The 20207-nt window shown below is 48.3% G+C and overlaps 1 protein-coding gene across 3 annotated transcripts in view; it reads left to right on the forward strand.

Annotated features, from left to right (window-relative positions):
* Positions 1-17163, forward strand: part of IFNAR1 (interferon alpha and beta receptor subunit 1) — a 116088-nt gene extending 98925 nt beyond the window's left edge. For 2 of the 3 annotated variants that reach the window (XM_063956466.1, XM_063956467.1), the window contains 2 exons: positions 16-170; positions 10735-17163. In XM_063956466.1, the coding sequence (XP_063812536.1) occupies positions 16-170; positions 10735-10938 (359 nt within the window). In that variant the 3' untranslated portion in view covers positions 10939-17163. Of the gene's footprint in view, positions 1-15; positions 171-10734 lie in introns of those variants that run through there. The other variant, XR_010241572.1, reaches the window with a different exon arrangement.
* The last annotated feature ends 3044 nt before the right edge of the window (positions 17164-20207 follow it).

Consider the following 20207-nt stretch of genomic DNA (forward strand, 5'->3'; position numbering starts at 1 on the left):
TTTTTTTTATTGTAGATCCCCGATCTTACGTGACATGGTGGATTGCAGGGTCAGTCGTTATTGCAGTCATCCTCATTGCACTAGTGGTGTACATCTGTTTCTGCCCCTTAAAACGATACATGAAGCATATCTTCTTCCCGTCCAGCAAGCTGCCTGCAAGCATTGGAAAGGTACGAGGCCAGACCACTTGTATAGAGGTTGTGTGTTACTCTCAGCAGATGCTCGGTATATAGTATGGAGATAGATGGTGCAGTGTACAGGATTGTGGGTATTAATGTGAGTGGGAGCTGAAACACAGGTTACTGAGCGGAGATCTAGAGAAGGAGAACACTCCTGTGTCTCCTTTATCTTACCATTGCTGCTTCTGTACTGATTTACTCTCTTGTTTATTTGCCACGCGTGTTGCCCCTCGCAACTGCTGTTACTTTGTATTTCTATAATAAGTGAAGATGTTGAAAAAAAGGGAATGCCATTCAGTGGAACAGTGTCTCCAATTAGATTCAAAATGATTATAAAAGGTAGAGCTGCAGCCCTTGAAGACTTTTGGGTCTTTGTCAGACGTGGCATCTCACGCCATACCCGACTGAGACACTTAGGGGGCATTTCAGTGGTTAGCGATGACATTTTTCCCGACCAACACTGCAGGTTTCACTTCACAGCCCTTAGAGCTGAGATGTTGCTGTAACGTAACTAAGGTTGCATTTAGAGTCCGCAGTATGAAATGTTTCTAGGGCCGTGAAGCTCAAAATTGGAAGATTCACAGAAGGATTTCCCTTCTTGTATTCTGGCATAGGTAGACGCCTTTTGTGCAGTATCCCATCATGCTGTCCTATTCCTTATCTTATATTGGTGAAAGGTCCTCTTCTCACATCAGTCTAAAGGGGACATAATACCCCTTTTACACTCGCAGAAAAATCCCGGGATATTGCACGTGAACGCGCATCATCCCGGGATTTTTCTCAGTGTAAATGGGTACAGGGACAATTTCCCGGGACGAGCATCCCGGGATTTCATCCCAGGTCTAAAGCAGGGTTGAACCCGGGACCGTCCCGGGAAGCTATGTAGTGTGAAAGGGCCCGTCCCGGGATTCACTATCCCGGGACTGTTAAAAGGCCTCGGATTGGAGCTTTCTTGGGCTCAGAAAAGAAGATGTCATCTTTTCTGAGCCAAAGGCCATTTCTAATGACATGCATATGCATTTGCAGGGATATCCCGGGATCAGTGTAAATGGGGCTGTCCCGGGTCGATCCCAGGTCTTAGTGCAGTGTGAAAGGGGTCAGTCCCGGGAAGGCATCCTGGGACGCATCCCGGGAGTGACCCGGGAGTGCGAGTGTAAAAGGGGACATTTACTAAGCAGTGATAAGAGCGGAGAAGTGAGCCAGTGGAGAAGTTGCCCATGGCAACCAATCAGCACTGAAGTAACATCTATAATTTGCATAGTATAAAATGATACAGAGCTGCTGATTGGTTGATGGGGGAAGAGAGATGCAGATGCACACGCCTAGCACTAAGAACACTGATAGTAAAAATAATTAAAATAAACCCTCACAATTAACATGGACTATAATTGACGTTCTTAGCACACATTTGTGCAAATATGCGGGCCCATGTACCGCGGCCAGGTGACTTCATCACATGGGTCCCTAACATCCCTAATACTATCACATTCTATAAATGTATCCAGGACTTACCTCTAAATAGGGCCTTATCAATGTGTGATCTGAAATGCAGGAACCCAGATAATTAAAACACCCGAGGGTGAATGGGTTGATGGAGCAACATCTCCACTGGCTCACTTCTCCGCTCTTATCACTTCTTAGTACATGTCCCCCTTAAGGGGGGTACACACGGAGAGATCCGTGTTTAAAATCTAAGCAATCTGACTAGATTGCTTAGAATTTAAGTACGGAGCTGTCGTGTGTATGTCCCCCAGCGACATCGCTATCGCCGGTGCTAGATTGAGCCTGCATGCAGGCTCAATCGAGCGGGTCGCTCACTTCAACGCTGTGTAAAGCTGTGCTGAGCGGGGACAGAGATGTGTGCTGAGCGGTCTGTGTTAAGATCACTCAGCACACATCTCTCCTGTCAGTGCCCCCCCCCCCCCCCCTCTCCCCTTAGTGTCATGTGTCTGTTCAGTAACCACCAGGGGAATTATTCAAATAAAGTGTCTCCCTGACTTCTTTCATGACCATAATAAACCATTACTTCCAGAATGCAAATTGTCCCTGAAAGGCCAATTTCCTTGCACAGATATTCAATGGATTTACAATGATCTTGCTGAAATATAAATGATGTAATTAGCCATTGTTACAATCCCATTCCTGTCTCCAGTTGTGTCTCTTCTTATCGTCTCCACTTGGAGAAGTATTCCATTATCCCAGATGGCAATTCCCTTTCCCCCATAATGTTACACACTGCGTCCCATACATAACTGGGCTGTTTAATAAGCAGAGCGGCCTTTTCTCACTAATCTCCCTCCTCCAAGTGTGGACCCCATCTGATTGTTCATGAAATGTTGTCAGTACTTCCTGTGGGAACGCTAGTTGTGCAGGCAGGAAAAAGTATTTTCAAATCCAGTTCTGCAAGGTGTGATTGATGTAACATAGGGGGTCATTCCGAGTTGATCGTAGCTGTGCTAAATTTAGCACAGCTACGATCATTCACACTGACATGCGGGGGGACGCCCAGCACAGGGCTATCCTGCCCCGCATGTCAGCGGCGATGCCTTTGCACTTCAACAGTAGCTTCCGACCAGCACAGCTTTAGCGCGCTGGTCGGGAGCTACTCATCGCTCCCCGGCCCGCAGCGGCTGTGTGTGACGTCACGCAGCCGTCGCGGCCCGCCTTTCCCAACGGTCTGGTCACGCCTGCGTTGGCCGGACTGCTCCACCCTAAACGGTAGCTTAACGCCACCGTCCAGCCCCCGCCCAGCGACCGCCTCTGTCTCAGAGTCGATCGCTAGGCAACGGCGGCTGCCATGCGCATGCGCAGTTCTGCCCCGATCGCTGCACTGTGACAAACTGCAGCGAGCGATCGGGTCGGAATGACCCCCATAGTAACATAGTAACAGTAATTGAGGTTGAAAAGAGGCAAAATGCCCATCACGTTCAACCTGTATTCTGTATTAAGTTGAGTTGATTTTACTGTTCCTGCTGAAGAATGTTTTATGACTAGTTGACAACTACAAATCATGTTACACCTGGATTAACTACGTCAATATTTTAAATGTTGTAACCTTGGACATCATTTTCAATCAGAAATTCATCCAATCCCCTTTTCTCTGACGTCCTAGTGGATGCTGGGGACTCCGTAAGGACCATGGGGAATAGCAGCTCCGCAGGAGACTGGGCACATCTAAAGAAAGATTTAGGACTATCTGGTGTGCACTGGCTCCTCCCCCTATGACCCTCCTCCAGACCTCAGTTAGATTTCTGTGCCCGGCCAAGCTGGATGCACACTAGGGGCTCTCCTGAGCTCCTAGAAAGAAAGTATAGTTTAGGTTTTTTATTTTACAGTGAGACCTGCTGGCAACAGGCTCACTGCAACGAGGGACTAAGGGGAGAAGAAGCGAACCTACCTAACTGGTGGTAGCTTGGGCTTCTTAGGCTACTGGACACCATTAGCTCCAGAGGGATCGACCGCAGGAACCGGCCTTGGTGTTCGTTCCCGGAGCCGCGCCGCCGTCCCCCTTACAGAGCCAGAAGCAAGAAGGTCCGGAAAATCGGCGGCTGAAGACTTCTGTCTTCTCCAAGGTAGCGCACAGCACTGCAGCTGTGCGCCATTGCTCCTCATGCACACCACACACTCCGGTCACTGATGGGTGCAGGGCGCTGGGGGGGGGGCGCCCTGAGCAGCAATATTAACACCTTGGCTGGCAAAACTGACACCATATATAGCCCTAGAGGTTATATAGGTGTAAATTACCCCTGCCATAATTACACAAACAGCGGGAGAAAGCCCGCCGAAAAAGGGACAGAGCCATCTCCCTCAGCACACTGGCGCCATTTTCCCCCACAGCTCCATTGGAAGGATCGCTCCCTGGCTCTCCCCTGCAGTCCTGCACTACAGAAAGGGTAAAAAAGAGAGGGGGGGCAATAAATTTAGGCGCAGTATATATAATATAAGCAGCTATAGGGGAAAACACTCTGTATAGTGATATCCCTCTGTTATATAGCGCTCTGGTGTGTGCTGGCATACTCTCCCCTCTGTCTCCCCAAAGGGCTTTGTGGGGTCCTGTCCTCTGTCAGAGCATTCCCTGTGTGTGTGCGGTGTGTCGGTACTGCTGTGTCGATATGTATGATGAGGAAAATGATGTGGAGGCAGAGCAAATGCCTGTAAATGTGATGTCACCCCCTGCGGGGTCGACACCTGTGTGGATGGACTTATGGAAGGAATTACGTGACAGTGTCAACTCCTTACATAAATGGTTTGACGACATAGGACAGCCGGCTACTCAGCTTGTGCCTGTCCAAGCGTCTCAAATGTCATCAGGGGCTTTAAAACGCCCGCTACCTCAGATGGCAGATACAGATGTTGACACGGATACCGACTCCAGTGTCGACGACGATGAGACTAGTGTACCTTCCAATAGGGCCACCCGTTACATGATTGAGGCAATGAAAAATGTATTACACATTTCTGATAATACCCCAGGTACCACAAAAAAGGGTATTATGTTTGGTGAGAAAAAACTACCAGTAGTTTTTCCTGCATCTGAGGAATTAAATGAGGTGTGTGAGGAAGCGTGGACTTCCCCCGATAAGAAATTGATAATTTCTAAACGGTTATTGGCAGCGTACCCTTTCCCGCCAGAGGATAGGTCACGTTGGGAAACACCCCCTAGGGGAGATAAAGCGCTTACACGTTTATCAAAACAGGTGGCACTACCGTCTCCGGATACGGCCGCCCTAAAGGATCCTGCTGATAGAAAGCAGGAGGCTACCCTAAAAGCTATATATACACACACGGGCATTATATTGCGACCAGCGATTGCATCGGCATGGATGTGCAGTGCTGCTGCTGCGTGGTCAGATTCCCTGTCGAATAATATTGATACTCTGGATAGGGACAATATTTTGCTGACAATAGAGCATATAAAAGACGCTGTCTTATACATGCGTGATGCACAGAGGGATATTTGCCGGCTGGCATAAAAAATAAGCACAATGTCCATTGCCGCCAGAAGGGGGTTATGGACTCGGCAGTGGTCAGGTGATGCCGATTCAAAAAGGCACATGGAAGTTTTGCCTTATAGGGGGGTGGAACTGTTTGGGGATGGTCTTTCAGACCTCGTTTCCACAGCTACTGCTGGGAAATCGACATTTTTGCCACAGGCTACCCCACAGCAAAAGAAAGCACCGTATTATCAAGTACAGTCCTTTCGGCCCCATAAACACAAGAGGGCTCGAGGCGCATCCTTTCTGCCGAGAGGCAAAGGTAGAGGGAAAAAGCTGCAGCATACAGCCAGTTCCCAAGAGCAGAAGTCCTCCCCCGCGTCCGGTAAGTCCACAGCATGACGCTGGAGCTTCACAGGCGGACCCGGGTACGGTGGGGGCCCGTCTCAGAAATTTCAGCACACAGTGGGCTCTCTCACAGGTGGATCCCTGGATCCTTCAAGTAGTATCTCAGGGGTACAGGCTGGAATTCGAGACGTCTCTCCCCCGCCGTTTTCTAAAATCTGCCTTACCAGCAACTCCCTCTGCCAGGGAGGCAGTGTTGGTGGCTATCCAAAAACTGTATTCACAGCAAGTGATTGTCAAGGTACCCCTCACTCAACAAGGAAAGGGTTACTAATCTACAATGTTTGTGGTACCGAAACCGGACGGTTCGGTGAGACCCATCTTAAATTTAAAATCCTTGAACACGTATATCAGAAAGTTCAAGTTCAAGATGGAATCGCTCAGGGCGGTTATTGCGAGCCTGGACGAGGGGGATTACATGGTCTCTCTGGACATCAAGGATGCCTACCTGCATGTCCCCATTTACCCTCCTCACCAGGAGTACCTCAGGTTTGTGGTACAGGACTGTCACTATCAGTTCCAGACGCTGCCGTTTGGGTTATCCACGGCACCGAGGGTCTTTACCAAGGTAATGGCCGAAATGATGATACTCCTTCGGAAGAAGGGGGTTTTAATTATCCCGTACTTGGACGATCTCCGGATAAAGGCGAGGTCCAAGGAACAGTTGGTAGTGGGGGTAGCACTTTCTCGGGAAGTGCTGCAGCAGCACGGCTGGATTCTCAATATCCCAAAGTCACAGCTGGTCCCGACGACACGTCTTCTGTTCCTGGGAATGATTCTGGACACAGACCAGAAAAAAGTGTTTCTTCCAGTGGAAAAAGCCGAGGAGTTGTCATCTCTAGTCAGAAACCTCCTAAGACCGGGACAGGTGTCGGTACATCAATGCACGCGAGTCCTGGGAAAAGTGGTAGCTTCGTACGAAGCAATTCCATTCGGAAGGTTCCACGCAAGGATTTTCCAGTGGGACCTGTTGGACCAGTGGTCCGGGTCGCATCTCCAGATGCAGCAGCGGATAACCCTGTCAGCAAGCACTGTGGTGGCTGCAGAGGACTCATCTCCTAGAGGGCCGCAGATTCGGAATTCAGGACTGGGTCCTGGTGACCACGGATGCCAGCCTTCGGGGCTGGGGAGCGGTCACACGAGGAAGAAATTTCCAGGGACTTTGGTCAAATCAGGAGATTTCACTTCACATAAATATTCTGGAGCTAAGAGCCATTTACAATGCCCTAAGCCAAGCAAGACCCCTGCTTCAAAACCAGCTGGTACTGATCCAATCAGACAACATCACGGTGGTCGCCCATGTAAACAGGCAGGGCGGCACAAGAAGCAGGAGGGCAATGGCAGAAGCCACAAGGATTCTCCGATGGGCGGAAAATCACGTGTTAGCACTGGCAGCAGTGTTCATTCCGGGAGTGGACAACTGGGAAGCAGACTTCCTCAGCAGGCACGACCTCCACCCGGGAGAATGGGGACTTCATCCAGAAGTCTTCCAAATGCTGGTAAACCGTTGGGAAAGACCACAGGTGGACATGATGGCGTCCCGCCTCAACAAAAAGCTAAAAAGATATTGCGCCAGGTCAAGGGACCCTCAGGCGATCGCTGTGGACGCTCTAGTAACACCGTGGGTGTACCAGTCGGTTTATGTGTTTCCTCCTCTGCCTCTCATTCCCAAGGTACTGAGAATAATACGAAGGGGAGGAGTGAGAACTATACTCGTGGTTCCGGATTGGCCAAGAAGGGCTTGGTACCCGGAACTTCAAGATATGCTTTCAGAGGACCCATGGCCTCTACCGCTAAGGCGGGACCTGCTGCAGCAGGGGCCCTGCCTGTTCCAAGACTTACCGCGGCTGCGTTTGACGGCATGGCGGTTGAACACCGGATCCTGAAGGAAAAAGGCATTCCGGAAGAAGTCATCCCTACCCTGATCAAACCCAGGAAGGATGTCACTGCAAAACATTATCACTGCATTTGGCGGAAATATGTTGCTTGGTGTGAGGCCAGGAAGGCCCCAACTGAGGAATTTCAACTGGGTCGATTCCTGCATTTCCTGCAAGCAGGGGTGACGTTGGGCCTCAAATTTGGGTCCATTAAGGTCCAGATTTCAGCTCTGTCGATTTTCTTCCAGAAAGAACTGGCTTCACTGCCTGAAGTTCAGACATTTGTCAAAGGAGTTCTGCATATTCAGCCTCCTTTTGTGCCCCCAGTGGCACCTTGGGATCTCAATGTGGTTTTGGAGTTCCTGAAATCACATTGGTTTGAGCCACTTAAAACCGTGGATTTGAAATATCTCACGTGGAAAGTGGTCATGCTGTTGGCCCTGGCTTCGGCCAGGCGTGTATCAGAATTGGCGGCTTTGTCTTGTAAAAGCCCTTATTTGATTTTCCATATGGATAGGGCAGAATTGAGGACTCGTCCTCAGTTTCTCCCGAAGGTGGTATCAGCTTTTCACTTGAACCAACCTATTGTGGTGCCTGCGGCTACTAGGGACTTGGAGGATTCCAAGTTACTGGACGTAGTCAGGGCCCTGAAAATTAATGTGTCTCCAGGACGGCTGGTGTCAGGAAAACTGACTCGCTGTTTATCCTGTATGCACCCAACAAGCTGGGTGCTCCTGCTTCTAAGCAGACTATTGCGCGCTGGATTTGTAGCACTATTGAGCTTGCACATTCTGCGGTAGGACTACCGCAGCCTAAATCTGTAAAAGCCCATTCCACAAGGAAGGTGGGCTCATCTTGGGCGGCTGCCCGAGGGGTCTCGGCACTGCAACTTTGCCGAGCGGCTACTTGGTCAGGGTCTAACACTTTTGCTAAGTTTTACAAATTTGATACCCTGGCTGAGGAGGACCTTGAGTTTGCTCATTCGGTGCTGCAGAGTCATCCGCACTCTCCCGCCCGTTTGGGAGCTTTGGTATAATCCCCATGGTCCTTACGGAGTCCCCAGCATTCACCAGGACGTCAGAGAAAATAAGAATTTACTCACCGGTAATTCTATTTCTCGTAGTCCGTAGTGGATGCTGGGCGCCCGTCCCAAGTGCGGATTGTCTGCAATACTTGTAAATAGTTATTGTTAACTAATCGGGTTATTGTTGGGAGCCATCTGTTCAGAGGCTCCATTGTTATCATACTGTTAACTGGGTTATTATCACAAGTTGTACGGTGTGATTGGTGTGGCTGGTATGAGTCTTACCCGGGATTCAAAATCCTTCCTTATTGTGTCAGCTCTTCCGGGCACAGTATCCTAACTGAGGTCTGGAGGAGGGTCATAGGGGGAGGAGCCAGTGCACACCAGATAGTCCTAAATCTTTCTTTAGATGTGCCCAGTCTCCTGCGGAGCCGCTATTCCCCATGGTCCTTACGGAGTCCCCAGCATCCACTACGGACTACGAGCAATAGAATTACCGGTGAGTAAATTCTTATTTTAAATGCATTTACAGAGTCCACCATTACCCCCTTCCCTGGCAGGGAATTCTAATGCTACAGGTTAGCGATGGCAAACAGCGCAGGGTAAGGGGGCGTCCCTGCCGTATACCTGTACCAAGCCTAAAGGGTTTTGATACATAGCATTGAATGGGTCAGAGTGTAATGCCCTGCTCATTGGTCCATACCAAGAAATAGCAAATACATCCATTCAGAAGGGTCCAATGCCACCGCTACCCTGCCATCTGCTCGGAGACCCTGACCATAGGGCCAGTCCCCCTCACTAGTCACATGAGCAGGATTTCTCCACCCACAATCCTATGGACTTTGCTGGAGTGGAAAATCCCTGTTATTGAATTGCGTGCACTTACTATGGTGTGATATTTTATTTATAAACAATCAGGCAGAGGCGATCGCTACTGAACGACGGACTTCAGCCGTCTGGCATGGGGCGGCGCATGCGCAATTCCGAACCGATCGCTGCACTGCAATAAACTGCAGCGAGCGATCGGGTCAGAATGACCCCCAATAACCTGAAACAATTCAGATCTTGGTCCTCAAAACACTGTAACTGGTAACAAGTTTGCGATACAGATGGCATAGGTGTCAGTGGACCTGCTGTGTATAGTATGGGGTATAGACTATAACTACTCACCTACACTGAGTAGAACGTCTATTATAAGAGCTTTTGGACATCTTATTTATTTTATATTCTGCAGCGCTTTACAGAGAATATATCGGTCACTCACATCAGTCCCTGCCCCAGTACATCTTACAGTCTATGGGGGTCATTCCGAGTTGATCGCTAATAGCAACTTTTTGCTACTCTTGCGATCAACTTGACGCCGCCTATGGGGGAGTGTATGTTAGCAAAGCAGGGCTGCAGACGCCTGTGAACCCCTGCTATGCTAAAAAAGTCTCCTGCAAAACAAGACCAGGGTCAGACCTACTTACCCTGTGCGACAGATCCAGCGACGAAGGTCCCGGGATTGACATCAGACAACCGCCCTCCAAACGCCTGGATCCGCCTGCGTTTGCCTCACCACGCCGTGAAAACGGTCAGTTGACGCCCCGGAACGCCTCCTTCCCGTCAGTCTTCATGCGATCGCCGCTGCGATCACTTTCTGCGCTGGCGGCGTCGCTGCCCGGCGACGACGTGCGTGCGCATTGCGGGCACCGCGCAGCCGCAGTCCCAACCCATTAGCACCGCAGCGAAGAAACGCTGCGTGCGATCGGGTCGGAATGACCCCCTATATTCCTTACCACATGCACACTAGGGTTAAAATTTTTGTTAGATGACCGTTAACTTGCCAGTATAGATTTGCATGGAAACCAGATTCCCCCAGAAGAAACCCACACAGACACGGAGAGAACATAATAACTCCACACAGATAGTACCCTTGGTCAGGAATTGAAATCATGACCCCAGGGCTGTGAGGCAGTAATGCTAACCACTACACCAGTCCTGCTGTACTGAACGAATATTCGAGATTGAGAATATAGTACAGAGACTGAGGAAAGAGGCTGAGAAGTCCTGATAGAATAAGCAACATAGGAAAGCTGCAGCACAAGAGAAGTCTTCCAGGCAGGAATGGGAAATGGTGATAATAGATAATTGGCCGCTCTTACGAGTAGTGACTGAGAGATTCAGCTTTAGCAAGTTACTAAATACATATCAGTCTGTTAGCGTTAGAGACGGATTGTAGTAGTGTAAGCCTAGTGATGTACGCCTGTTTAGTAAAATATAATGAGTGCCTTTAGAAGTGTTACATGCAATCCATCACTTTATTTTGTCTCTAGGATATGCAGGATTCACCCCAGAAGTTTGGTCAGATTACATTTGCATTACAAGAAGAGGAGGCTTTTGACAGGTGCTACATTATCCAGGAGGCCCAGCAGGAAGATCTGGTGCAGACAGATACATCAGCAGCCAGAAGCAAGGACTCCGGCCACTATTCCATTGAGGATGAAGGCAGAGAGGAGACGGATGTGTGCACTGGGTGAACCTCATGGGCCCTGCTATTCATGATAGACTTTCACTGAGTAGACTGGTATCCCCAGTGCTGTAGGACAAACAAGCCACCAGACCGGGCGTTCTACCCCTGTGCCCGGATTGGATAACAAACCTTAGCCAGTGGAACAACGTAATACAGCGCTCCTGTTATGCTGTGCACAAGAGAGTTTAGGTGCTGAGGACCAGATTCAAACTCTGGATCAAATCTCAGATAAGCTCCTGGAACAAATCATTTTACAATGCAAGGGGTGCAATAGGCTTTATATTTTCCTGCTTACAGGAAAACTGCCGTCTGCTTCTGCATGTAGTGAACAAACAGTGGGCAGCATTGCATTTAGAATGAATCTAGGACACGCCCTTTCCAAAGCCCAAATCTCATTTTAAACCCCCCTATTTTCGGTGCTAGGTGATTTTACCAGGGTGCAAATTGCTCTCACTCTTATCCTGAGATTATAGCGCCTCTCTGATGTCCCGATCCCATAGCGATTTCATAGGCTGCATCCTCATGAACTTGGGTTTAGCCCACAAATTGTCCGCCACTGTGTGTAGGCGACAGACGCACGATACAGAACTGTAATACCTGGCGTGGGTGGCGTTCACTCAGCAGAAGGAGAGAATAGGTGAGCGGCCACACCTTGCTATGGGGATAGACTGACAGAGCGATCATGTTTCCTGTGGTGCTACTATACCATAAGGTGTATAATGGAACTCCCCCACTAGTTTTCAAGTGGTGAATACGCGCTGCGCTCCGTTATGGGGCGCGGATGACATTTTTATTATCTGCAAATGACTCTTTATAAGAGATGTTTATGTGTGTATCGTGCTTTTGCTGTCCTAGAGCCTGATGCTGAGTCGCACGGAGTCTGCACGCAAGACCGATGTTCACAGAGCTGAGCGACTTTTGCTACTGCACCTGCGCAAACATTTCTGAAACCTCCTACTGCGCATGTGTTACACACATTGGGGCTAATTCAGACCTGATCGCTGCTGTGCATTTTCGCACAGCAGCGATCAGGTCTGAACTGCGCTGGTGCCGCAGTGCGCCGGCACATGCCAGACAGGCGACGGCTGTCTTAGCCTGTGATCGCCTCTGCCTGATTGACAGGCAGAGGCAGTCGCTAAGTGGGAGGAGAAGCGGTCCGGACAACGCAGGCGTGCCCGGACTGTTGGGGGCGGGCCGCGGCTGCATGATGTCACACACGCCCGCTGCGTCCCTCACAGCGACGGTTAGCTCCCTGCCAGCGCACAGGAGCTGCGCTGGTAGGGAGCTACTCTTCCAGTACAAAAGTGCTTCTGTACTTGTGCGACGGGGCAGGGCCTGACAAGCGGGTCAGACTAGCCCTGTGCTGGGCGTCCCCCCGGCATGTCAGGGAAGCTAAATTTAGCACATCTACGATCAGGTCTGAATCCCCCCCATTGTGCGCACAAAGGGGCTGTTGTAATTGGGACAGATGATTCTAGAAATGTGTCGGAAAAGGGATGGGCGGTGACTGGGCAGTGGCTGGTAGTCCACCCAAAAGTGGCCCGTTCTGTGGGAGTTTTATGGGAGTGTTGCAGTTGTGTCACTGCAAGCAGCTGCGTTCCCAGATGCACAGCCGCAGCCATAGGAACCCGTGGTCATGGGGGGACAATGTACCTGACATGGGGCCAAGGATGCACCAATCAGTGTTACAGCGTGCACTAACGCTAAAACTGGGCGCCTCAGTCTATGCACATTCGGCTGAATGAACGTACACTAGGGAAGGAGCGTGTAACGGCATAAAGTCAAAGGCGGGTGACCGGACATAGACGTTTTGGCGTGTGCTTTTCCCGTGACTCAGAATCAGGCCAATAACGTTCTACATATGCCAAAAATCTGCGGGCTGAAAGCTTGTGAACTATTACGTAATACTAATACATAACTTATTAACCAAGTCCATAGCATACAAGGTTATTCTTATGTTTTGTTGTTTATTCATGTGCGCCTGTTCATTGTGTTGTATGAGCATGATGTTGGAAAAGAAGCTTTCCCACAGGAGAGAGGATGAGAGTCTGTAACTGGTGCTGACCGTTCTATAACTCCACAGGATCTGTGCTCATAACCAACCAGGTTGGGCTTTCCTTTAAAATTCTTGCCGCTTTAATGGGGCTTGTACCTCGCAGGCTGTTACAGGAGCCGTGGGTGCATCCAGCATCTCGGAAACGCTCTGTGGAACATTCTCCGCTCAGAGCAAAGCTCCCCATGGTACAAGGCACTTGTTTGTAGAGTACGCTGGAAGTGGGGAGAGGCTTTGAAGGGCGTTTTCAGATATCGTGGAGGGGTAGAGCTTGTCTTTTGAAGATATCTTGGTTATTTGGGCCTAGACGGCCCAAGAGGAGTCCCATTGAAAGTAATGGCCAGCACATTATCACTGTTACCTCAGAGGTTGTGTGACTATCCAGATAATGGGTCATGCACAGTGTGACCGGACGTCGGCCCTCGCTGCCTACGCCCAGTGATCACAGATTGGGTTTGGGTTTCACGGGACCTGGCCAATAGGGGATTCCCTCTTACCGCCAGTAACCGCCTGTTACTGAGTCCACCACTGCGCAGTGGGCGGGTTTATCGCTGCCACTACCAGGCTACTATTGCGTGGCACCTGGAACCACATTTCTGCTGTGTATGCTTCAACACGCTGCTGACACACCTCCTGACTGGCGTCGGTGGACCCCTCTGGTCGCCGACTAGGACCATGCCCAGCATGGTAGCTTACCAAGGGAGGAGCTTGGAGACGCTGGGCTCAAACCAGGGCAACCGGAGAATGGGACTGCGTTTGTCGCATACCTTTTGGTCGCAAGATTAAGGCATCTTGAAGGCGAAGATGTTTACTGCGCAGAAAGTCTTAAAGAAGACCGTTCCTCTGTACAAGCATTGCTCAGTAGGTATAGCATACAATGTTACAGCAGCTGTCACAGAACATGTGCTCTCACAGGGCTCACAGCCCGCCTTCTATATATAGGGATCTATTCAGACACCCAACGCATCCGCGCATGCGGATCCTTCTCCTTGCTCCAGATGCGGCCGCAAGATGATTGACAGTGGCAGCTGTCGAAGGGGCATCGGCATTGCGGGTAAAACTGGAGCGTTTTCGGGGCAGCTGCGTGACGTCACACACTCCTGATCTTGCGCTGGCAGGGATCAACGTTAAATCAATGCGTCCGCATTGAAAATTGCAGACATCACGGGGCAGCACCACACATGGCTGGGTGGCCACCAGCATGTGAGGAGATGGACGCGGATCTTGCTGCAGGAAGCAAGGTCTGCCACCATCTGAATAACCCTGTTAGTCAGAAGACACAATACAGCTCACATTACCAGGAACTGGTCATTTACAATTCTCCTTGATATATTTATCACACAGATTCAAAGATTTGTATTTGACTTAAGTGAAAAAATGACTGTCACCCTTCCCTGCATATACCTTTTAGGATTCGTATATCAATCAGACCAGCTACATCATTCCAAAAGGGGCACCCCAATCTCCTTCCTCCCCTCATACAGTATGTCTGTACAGGGAAACATTTGTCTTCAACTCTGACACTTTACATAGAGAATGTATAAGTCCACCTGGAGTTTATTTCAAAGAAAGTGCTTGGCTAATTGACACCCATGTGATGCAAGGCGGTAGCCAGCCATGTGATGCAAGGCGGTAGCCAGTCATGTGATGCAAGGCGGTAGCCAGTCATCTGATGCAAGGCGGTAGCCAGTCATCTGATGCAAGGCGGTAGCCAGTCATCTGATGCAAGGCGGTAGCCAGTCATCTGATGCAAGGCGGTAGCCAGTCATGTGATGCAAGGCGGTAGCCAGTCATCTGATGCAAGGCGGTAGCCAGTCATCTGATGCAAGGCGGTAGCCAGTCATCTGATGCAAGGCGGTAGCCAGCCATGTGATGCAAGGCGGTAGCCAGTCATCTGATGCAAGGCGGTAGCCAGCCATGTGATGCAAGGCGGTAGCCAGTCATCTGATGCAAGGCGGTAGCCAGCCATGTGATGCAAGACGGTAGCCAGTCATCTGATGCAAGGCGGTAGCCAGTCATCTGATGCAAGGCGGTAGCCAGTCATCTGATGCAAGGCGGTAGCCAGTCATCTGATGCAAGGCGGTAGCCAGTCATCTGATGCAAGGCGGTAGCCAGTCATCTGATGCAAGGCGGTAGCCAGTCATCTGATGCAAGGCGGTAGCCAGTCATGTGATGCAAGGCGGTAGCCAGTCATGTGATGCAAGGCGGTAGCCAGTCATGTGATGCAAGGCGGTAGTCAGCCGTATACAAGGCCTGATTCAGAGTAGAATGCAAACCCAATGGTTACCCACAGTTACTGGCCCCGGCAGAGAGAAAGCACCGCCCATCCTATTTAACCTGAGGGTTACTCAGATGGCCTTGGTTTTTGCAGATGATCTGATGCTGCATATTTGGACGCAGCAGCTGATAACCAAAGCCAACAGGAGGTGTCTATTTACACAAGACGCCTTCCTCAGCCTTATCATACTTACACACAGCAGCTGCAACCAAAGACACAGCTGCTGTGAATCAGACCTACAGTATAGTGCAGCTGAGGTTACAATCGCCAGTGTTACAGTAGTTTGAAGTCAGCCAATCCGAAACTGTCAAAACCGCCAATCTACCTTTAAACGGTCAGCAGTTTGAATGGTTTGGGTGGTTTCAAAGCCTCTGCACATTGCTGGCGGTTAGACACTCCAATTGGGTGGGTAATAAAGGCGGCGGATTGGAGGGTAGAATCTCCGGTGAGGTAGGGAGATTTTCAACAGCTTCCAATACCCTGCACTCGATTCTTGACACACTAAGCCATATCCTGACTGCAGAGAGCAAGCGCAATCATGCAAAAATAGGGATCTGACATCGTAAAGAGACAGGTCACATGCCACAGGGCTGATTTTTATTTTTATAAACTTAAATGTAATAATTATGTAATTTTAACAGAATGCATTAAGTATTTTCTGCCAACATTTCATTAAATATGACATTACAACAAGGCAATAAGATATTACATATTTATTAAAATGTGTCTGCCAAGTGGTATAATACCCCAAGTCAGAGGTTCCCAAACTGTGTGCCGTGGCTCCCTGGGGTGCCTCGGGACACTTGCAGGGGTGCCCTGGGTTGGTGGTCCAGGACCAATTAAAATTATTCATGGTCAATATAATAGGCAAAACCAGTGCTGGTGGCTGCCAGTCATAAAATATGTGGCCAAACAGAAGCAAATCTGGTCCCTCACCACACAACTGACACTAAGGATGACATATAAACGCGATCTACTTAATGTAATATTTCTTTCTAAATTTCTCAATAAGAAATTTTTGGCCTAGGGGTGCCGTGAAAAAAATTCTGATATTCTAGGGCGCCGTAATTCAAAAAAGTTTGGAAACCACTGCCCCAAGTCAATGTATTTTATGCACATACCTGTATTATTGTTTCAAGAAATGTTTTTGTAAATATAATGTTGCCACCCTCGAGACATCTGAATTAACTAACCTGGGCCCTCATTCCGAGTTGATCGCTCACTAGCTGTTTTTAGCAGCTGTGCAAACGCATACTCGCCTCCCACGGGGGAGTGTATTTTCGTTTTGCAAGTGTGCGAACGCCTGTGCAGCCGAGCTCTACAAAAACATTTTGTGCAGGTTCTGAGTAGCTCTGAACTTACTCAGCCCTTCCGATCACTTCAGTCTTTTTGGTGCCGGAATTGACGTCACACACCCGCTCTCCAAATTGCCAGACACGCCTGCGTTTTCCCTGCCACTCCCAGAAAACGGTCAGTTGACACCTATAAACGCCCTCTACTTGTCAATCTTCTTGCGATCGGCTGTGCGACTGGATTCTTCATTAAATCCATCGCTCAGGAACGATCCGCATTGTACCTGTACAACGCGCGTGCGCATTTTGGTGCATACGCATGAGCAGTAGAGACCTCATCGCAGAGCAGCGAAAATCGGCAGTGTGCGATCAACTCGGAATGACCCCCCTTGTTCTATAAGCAGATTTGCACTTGAAAAAAACCAAACCTATTTTGTTTACGGAATAGAAGATTTTTCGTATTTGTTATGTGTATGTTTATAGTCCCAAAATTTTAGTTTTAGCTAATTGTTTACAACATAAAAAGGGACAGTGTTTTATTATTTGTACAGATGTCTTTTTTATTTTTTTATTTGTTTTTTACATTTGAATTAAAAATGATGAAGGTACAATCTTGTGTCCATTTCCTTTCCTTGCGGTTACCGTTGCAAAGCTGACAATTGGTCAATGATTGTGCGGGGAATACAGATTCATCTAACCACAGCACAAGGAGGCCCATTTATCAGTGAACTCATTGCGTATGATAAATGGTGCTCCAGCCAATCAGCTCACAACTGTCATTTTTCAAACACGACAGGAGCTGATTGGCTGGAGCACCATTTATCATACGCAACGAGTTATAAATAGCTAAAACTTGTTGATAAATGGGCCCCATGATTCATTACCTATAGACTGTGTGGAGTTTGTATATTCTCCCCGTGCTTGCGTGGGTTTCCTCCGGATACTCTTGTCAAAGTCAGAAAAATATCCCCATGCACGTTGCCATATTTGCACCGCACACTGGTCCGTGCTGCGCATGCGTACGCTCTCCCGTGAAGGCGCATACCCGCAATAGCGTGCACTCGCAGGCGCGGTATGCGTATTTACGGTAGAGTTTATGTAGTCGTAGCGTGCGACTCATTCGTTACATATTTTCACAACTAATGTAGTTTATAGATCATGATCCCTTTGATAGTTTCTGATAGTTTGGTTAATATAGAAGGTCCCTGAGCTAAGGAATCCCTCTTTGTATCGTACGAAGGGTCTAACAAGAATCATACAGCAGTGTTTGGTACCCATCGGAAGAGTATTTAATTAGCAATATTCCGGTGTTGGTTTGGAGCGTATTAATCGCTCGTGCGAATAGTTATGGACATAAGAAGTTTATGTCCATTTCTACTATTTACTCATACTCAGGTATGCGGCGGGAAACCTAGTTCCCCACCCACCTGAGCTGTTTGAAATCGTCACAGCCCACCTGTATGAATCAACCTATGACCTTTTGTTGTGATACAGGGTCGAATTCCTTCATCCAATGGACAATGGGATTGTAGGGACTATGAGATTGCATTGTGTGTGGGGCATAAATAGGCAGGCCGACCACATCCAGCTCTCACTCTTCAACGGTTCTCATTGCTGAAAATCGGGTGCTGGATGTCCAGGCGCATGCGATCGTTTACCCTTGTGCGTAAGTTTTTCTCCGTAATCATTGTCTTTCTGTGAGCCAATTTCTCTCATCTCTCTCTCTCTCTCTCTCTTTCCCTTCTCTTTCTCTCGTATCTCCCCTAGACTAGTATTGTATTGTATTAGATAGTATTGTATTTTGGTTAGGAAGTCTTTGTTATATTGTAGTGTATCATTTGTACTGTTATCCCCTTTTTACAAGTATACTAGATATAATACAGTTAATAGGCTTTGGACCCTAAACCAGTATCTGTGTATTTCCTATAGTGTTAAGTGTTCACTTGAGCGTCGGTGACGCTCAAGCAGCTTTGTAGTTAGTCAGGTTACACAAGGTTGCACTTACACCCTGTATTCACATTAAGATATTCCGTGTATTTCATTGGTATAAGGTTTAGACATAAAGGTATAGCGTTGTGAGCGTCTGCGCCGCTGGTGATCTCCTCGTGGTCTCGAGCGTCCGCTACGCCATAGCGAATCATTACTCTAGTCATAGCCAATAACGTGTCCTGTGATCGCTGGGCCGTGAGCGAACGTGACGCTTGAGCGTCTCGCCTACGGCTGAGCGATCGTTACGCAACTAGCGTACCATTACGGTACTTCTTAAGTAAACAGCGTACAGTGTTCTTAGCTTCATAAAGGGTTGTTTATACGACAAGGGAATTTAGCATTGTCAATTGGGGACTCGTCCTATCCTTCTCATATCTGCACTAGGTAGATCAGCAGACATTATCCCCCCAGCAAAGGGTGGGAGGTTGTCTCGCAGTGCTGACGGGATAAGCGTCTGCTTCGCTTAGATAAAGAGTGCTGAAGGAATCCGGGAACCGGAAGTAAGAACAAAACGCTTGTGTCTTTTAAAACTGTTTTATTTCTCTTCTGTCTTGCGTATACACGCACACATACATTTATCTGCATTTCTTTTTCAAATTTCGTATATCACTATTCCTGTTTGCCAAGTTTTATAGTTGATAGAAAGTGCAAAAAGAGATTTGCTGTTATTTCATAGTAGAGGTAATAGTTAAAGTATAGACCAACACACGGCTTGTCTGGGAGATAAGACAGTCAGTGTGGTGTGCGGTAGATGATCAGGGATCATCTACATTGATAAAGGTAGAAATTGTGTTACGGTGGATCTTTGTTTTGCGTACACGTGTCCCTAACAAAAGACTTGCGTACGCAATCCAAACGGCAGACGCACGCAGCGTACATTACGCAACGTAGCGTCTGGTTACGCAACGTAGCTCAAGTCACGAAAAGTTGAATTAGCGCAAAGCGATAATTAGCGCAAAGGCGATAAGTAACGCACAGCGGTAAATAACGCAAATCTATTTTTGGAAAATCTGAAATTTAGTTTAACAGATCCTGCTCCTAATTAGTAACACTGTTGGACTGAAGACAATTTCTGCGCAGAAATAGATATAGAAACAAAGTGTACATGTGTTGAGTGAGTGTGTTTTTATTACATAAGTTTATATAACTTAAGAGGTTGAACCAAAAGGAAAGTCGGGTACTCGTCAAGGGACACACGTGTAAGTGACATATACGGTGGCTAGGGAGGCATCCTTGGTTAAATAATATTTGAGCATTAGAGTATAGCGGACCATAAGGTAACAGACCAGGAGGTCATTAACAGAAGGTAACAAGACCAGGAGGTCGTAAGGTACTAAAAGGTCCGCTATAAAAGTCCAGTGGCACAACGCCTGGGGTGTTGGTGCAGAACCCATATAGGCCATAAGCTCTTGCTGAAGGAATCGCGGCCGGAAACATCGATTCCATTGATCTTTCAGTACATGACAAGTAGTGCTTATGTACTGAACGATTGGACCGCACGTAATTGTGTGCAGTAGTTAGTAATCTGACCTAATACCATTAGAGTAAAGTGGTCACAAACGCTATCTGTACATTCTGACGTGATTTGTGTAATTTTTTATTTTTGGAAGGGAAGTTCGCTGGTCACTCAGGAACTATCTAACAACCCCAACTTTACTGGAAAG

Source organism: Pseudophryne corroboree, chromosome 2, assembly GCF_028390025.1.
Source record: "Pseudophryne corroboree isolate aPseCor3 chromosome 2, aPseCor3.hap2, whole genome shotgun sequence".
Classification (NCBI taxonomy): Eukaryota; Metazoa; Chordata; class Amphibia; order Anura; family Myobatrachidae; genus Pseudophryne; species Pseudophryne corroboree.